General features: G+C 31.0%; 1 protein-coding gene across 1 annotated transcript; it reads right to left on the reverse strand.

Moving 5' to 3' along the window:
* Nucleotides 1–702: 702 nt before the first annotated feature.
* LOC112734768 (uncharacterized) lies at nucleotides 703–2,529 on the reverse strand. Its single transcript, XM_025784216.3, has one exon. It carries the CDS (start codon nucleotides 2,314–2,316, stop codon nucleotides 835–837), a length of 1,482 nt encoding a protein of 493 aa, XP_025640001.1. The 5' UTR covers nucleotides 2,317–2,529; the 3' UTR covers nucleotides 703–834.
* Between the last annotated feature and the right edge of the window lie 1,819 nt (nucleotides 2,530–4,348).

Genomic DNA, 4,348 nt, shown 5'->3' on the forward strand with positions numbered 1-4,348 from the left:
TCGTGGAATCCGTGATATGCCAAATGAACCTCCGACCCTTATTGGATTGGGAGAACATATATATTATTTGTTTTAGCGTTTGAGAATCATCCAAATATTACGAGACGTCTATCACACAATCGAGAGTATATTGTAAGAGAAAATATTTTTTGTTCATAAAAGTACAATCTGCCGAAGATGTATTGTCAATAACAAAAAGACATATTATAAAAAAAATTATTGGTAAAAATACAATTTACGAAATAGTATTGTCAATTTGCGGAAAGCTTATCCAGTAAGTGTTCTCCAATGTCAAAATAAAAATTCAGAGATGAAAGGCCAAATGTGAATCTTTATTTTACTTTTCTTTTCTTTTTTTTTCTTTTATTGGAGCCCTATTATTGAATCCACTGAGGAGCAAGGAGGTACCACTGGGCATTGCTATTAATGGCACTTTATATTATATGGGCAACGCTAGATAGACAAAATAAACAGTTAGAATTTGTCTTATTTAGTATTAATTAATGTTCCCAACAATTAATAAATGTTAAACAAAGCAAGTTATGGCTGTTTTTGACTGATTTTTTTTTATTAACAAACATTTCCGATATTATATATATGAAATAGCTTTTCCATGCATATTTCCAAATACATATATCTATATATATATGTAGTAAATCATTATACATGGAATTAACTTGTATTAATTGTTAAGAGAAATTCTTAAAGTGCTTAACTAATGTCACTTATATTGTTCTTATTACGAGCTAAGTCACACCTTAATAAGTCATATTCTCATTAGTTGTGACTTTGTCTATATGTACTACTTAACTAAAGCTTTTGAATTTCATTAATCTAAATAAAAGAAGCTGAGAGAACAGGTAACCAAACCAAATTCAAAACCAAAGTAAATAGGATGACACGTAGATCCCCCTGTAACAATGATGGACAGGAACTTATGATGTTGTTATACCAAGATGGCTTTATCCCTGAAGGGTTTTCAACCGGTCCACCAGCAAAAGAATTTGAAGTCCTAGGCACCATGGTCAAACAAGAGGGGATTCCCAAGTATGAAGACAAGTTTTTCTTCCTATTTGGTTGATCATCATCATCACTTGTGCATAGCTCATTGTTTCCTCTCACATCCAACCTTTTACCAAGCTTTGTGATGAAGTATTCAGGAAGTTCTAGAACCCCACTTAGATTATTGTAGCTTATATTCAATTGATCTAAGTTTGGGAGTAACCCCAAAACTTTAGGAACTGGCCCACTGAGTCTGTTGTTACCTAAGGAAATAGCTGTAAGATTCTTCAATGAAAAAAAGAAGTTTGGTAAAGGACCATTCAATTCACACCCTGACAAGCTCAATGATTTGAGCTTATTAAGCTTCCCTATGAACAGTGGTACCCTTTCTTTAATGGGGTTGTTATCAATGATTAAATACTCCAAAACCTCCATACCTGACAAAGTTTCAGGAATAGGCCCTTCAATGAAATTATGACTCAGATCAAGCAACACTAACCTCTTGAGATTTCCCAAATCATGAGGAATGTTCCCAACAAGCATGTTAGAGTGCAAATCCATCTTCTGAAGGAGTTGAAGTTGTCCTATAGAATGAGGAATAGCCCCTTCAATTGAATTCCAACTCAGGTCCAGAATGGTCATCTTCTTCAGTTTTCCAATTTCCATGGGGATTGAACCATTCAAGTTGTTGTAACTAAGGTCAAGTTGTTCAAGACAAACCAAACCACCAAGGCTTGGGATGTTACCTTGTAAGCTGTTCTGTGACAAACTCAGGACCCTAAGAGAACCAACATCTCCCAAACTCGTAGGTATCTCACCAGAAAGAGATGGATTGTTTTCCAAAGCAAGGTGTTCCAATGAAGAGAAAGTGCCAAAGAGTGTGTTTGGTAGAGTGATGACTTGTGAAGAAGCAACAAAACAGTTGAAGAGTGAAAGGGTTTTGAGATAATTGAGTTTAAGCAAGGATTGTGATAGGTAAGCGGATTTTTTGCAAGGTGGTGAAAGTATATCAGGACCAACGTGAATCTTTGTGACATGAAAGATTGGTGGGTCAGTGGTGGATACTTCACACTGAAGACCAGGCCATGGGGTATCTGTGCATGGCTGTGGATGTGCCTGGGCCCATTCAGGATCTTCCAGAAGACCACTCATCACTTCAAACAATGCCAATAATTCATCTTCTTCCATTGGTGCTACCATGCGCTGTCCCTTGTTGTTTTGTGTGTTGCTTCTTCGAATTCCCTCTGATGTCGTCATTATTTCACCAGCAAACACAAGGAACAAAACAAGAGCTAGAGACGTAGAAGAACCCATTTGTGGCTGCTCCACTGTTAGAACCTGCTCATAGAGTCTTCTAAATTCAAATGGCGAGGTTTCAGTTTCACTTTTTCTATATGGAGTTTATGGCAGAGGAGAAGGATGTAAAGGTAAACTCCAGATATTTATTTTGGAAAGAAATGAGATAAATATTGTGACTTTGTTTTTCATTATATTTCAATATTTAGTGAATAATAATTTATATTTATAAAAAATTTATATACAAAAATATATAATTTAAATTTATATTTTTTAAAATTTATATACATAAATTAATAAAATTTATTTATTAAAAATAGTTTAATATTTATACTAATCAAATAATAATAAAAAATATTAAAAAAATACAAAAGAAAAAGCCATTCTATTAACATTTTTGTAAGTACTTTTGTCTTGTTATTGTTAGGTAACACTCTTTCAAAGTATAATGATCACATAATTACTCTAAATAAAATAGAAAAGAAAAAGCCATTATATTATATTACTATATTTTTTGAATAAGTATAGGGAGCTAATGGCCTAAGCGTATAATGTGTACAATTGAGGTTTATGAAGTATTAGAGATATGACCATTAGTGTTACATTGTCCTGTCTGTCAGGTTACGTTTTTGGGATGAGTGGTTTCATGATATTGTATTAGAGTTCTAGATCTGAAAGGTCAAAGAGTTCGATTCTTGGTGAACCCAAAATTATTTAGTGGTTATTCTGGATAGTATAGCTGATGTTCATTTTATTCATGGACCAAAAATTTAACCTATTATACACATTGTACACTTAGGTCATTGCTAACACTACTCATATTTTTTATGTTGAAATAACGTAACATGGGTAATGTCTCATTTCTGTGTCAGCTGTGAAGGCTGCAAATAAGATGAAGAAAAAAACAAGGCTATGATTCTCCCAAAATCGGTTAGATGTGAGTATGATCAGTGTTGGTTATGTGTGTGAGGGAGATGTTAAGAAAATTAAAGTTGATTTTCATAAAGAAAAAGGGGTGCTATTTGGTAGAAGTGTCAAATACTGACAAGACATGACGGTATATATGCTGAGAAAGACTCATAGATTAAAGCAATAAAAATGAAGGGACCATTCATGGATAATCAGAGACATGCCTTCTCGTATATATCCCATCCGTGAAACTACTCTTTCTTGCATCGCATCTCCTCTTTCATCTTTCACTTCACGAGCCCTATTTTCGATTTTGACTATTCTATTCTTCTGCTTGGAGATAATATTTAATTTGTCATAAAATTTCATGTGGATTTTAATTTAATTTTTAAAATTTATTTTTTATGTAATTTTCAAATTTTGTGAACGTAATTTATGTTAATCTTTGAAATAATTTTCAACACATAAATTTTAACAAGACGCTAACGTTAATTACCAAATATCACATTAAATTTTATAAAACAACGTGTTTCTATTTTGTCACTCAAATAACCTAAAAATATCGTAAATAGTACTAAATTTTTTTCTCAAAACAAGTGATTAAACATTATTTTATAAATTTTAACATAATATCTAACAGTTTATATCAGCATTCCATTAATATTTATGTACTAAAAATTATTCCAAAAACTAATATAAATTATATTTATAAAATTTAAAAATTAAACAAAAATAATTAAAATTTCAGAAACTAAATTATAATTTACCTACAAATTCAAATATTAAATTGAATATTCACTCTTGGCTTTTCTTTCATTCACATTTACTCTCTCTCTCTCTCTCTCTATATATATATATATATATATATATATATATATATATATATATATATATATATATATATATATATATATTTTAACTTAAACAAAATCTACATGTGTATTCTCTTTCTTCTTCTTTCTCTTTTCCTTTCTCTTTCTTTTTCTTATATTATGAATACTAAATTAGTTGAGTAATAGCTAAACGCAATGATTTTTATTGGTATCCAATTTGAATCTTGCAGACAGAAACAAACTATAATCAAAGAAACCATTCCAATATTTATTTCGAGTTATGTTTTTAGATTAATTATATCTAAAAT

The sequence above is a fragment of the Arachis hypogaea genome, chromosome 3 (genome assembly GCF_003086295.3).
Source record: "Arachis hypogaea cultivar Tifrunner chromosome 3, arahy.Tifrunner.gnm2.J5K5, whole genome shotgun sequence".
Taxonomy (NCBI): domain Eukaryota; kingdom Viridiplantae; phylum Streptophyta; class Magnoliopsida; order Fabales; family Fabaceae; genus Arachis; species Arachis hypogaea.

What these genes read in the sequence shown, in the direction of transcription:
- LOC112734768 (XM_025784216.3), bottom strand. Translation starts at nt 2,316, where the DNA reads ATGGGTTCTTCTACGTCTCTAGCTCTTGTTTTGTTCCTTGTGTTTGCT.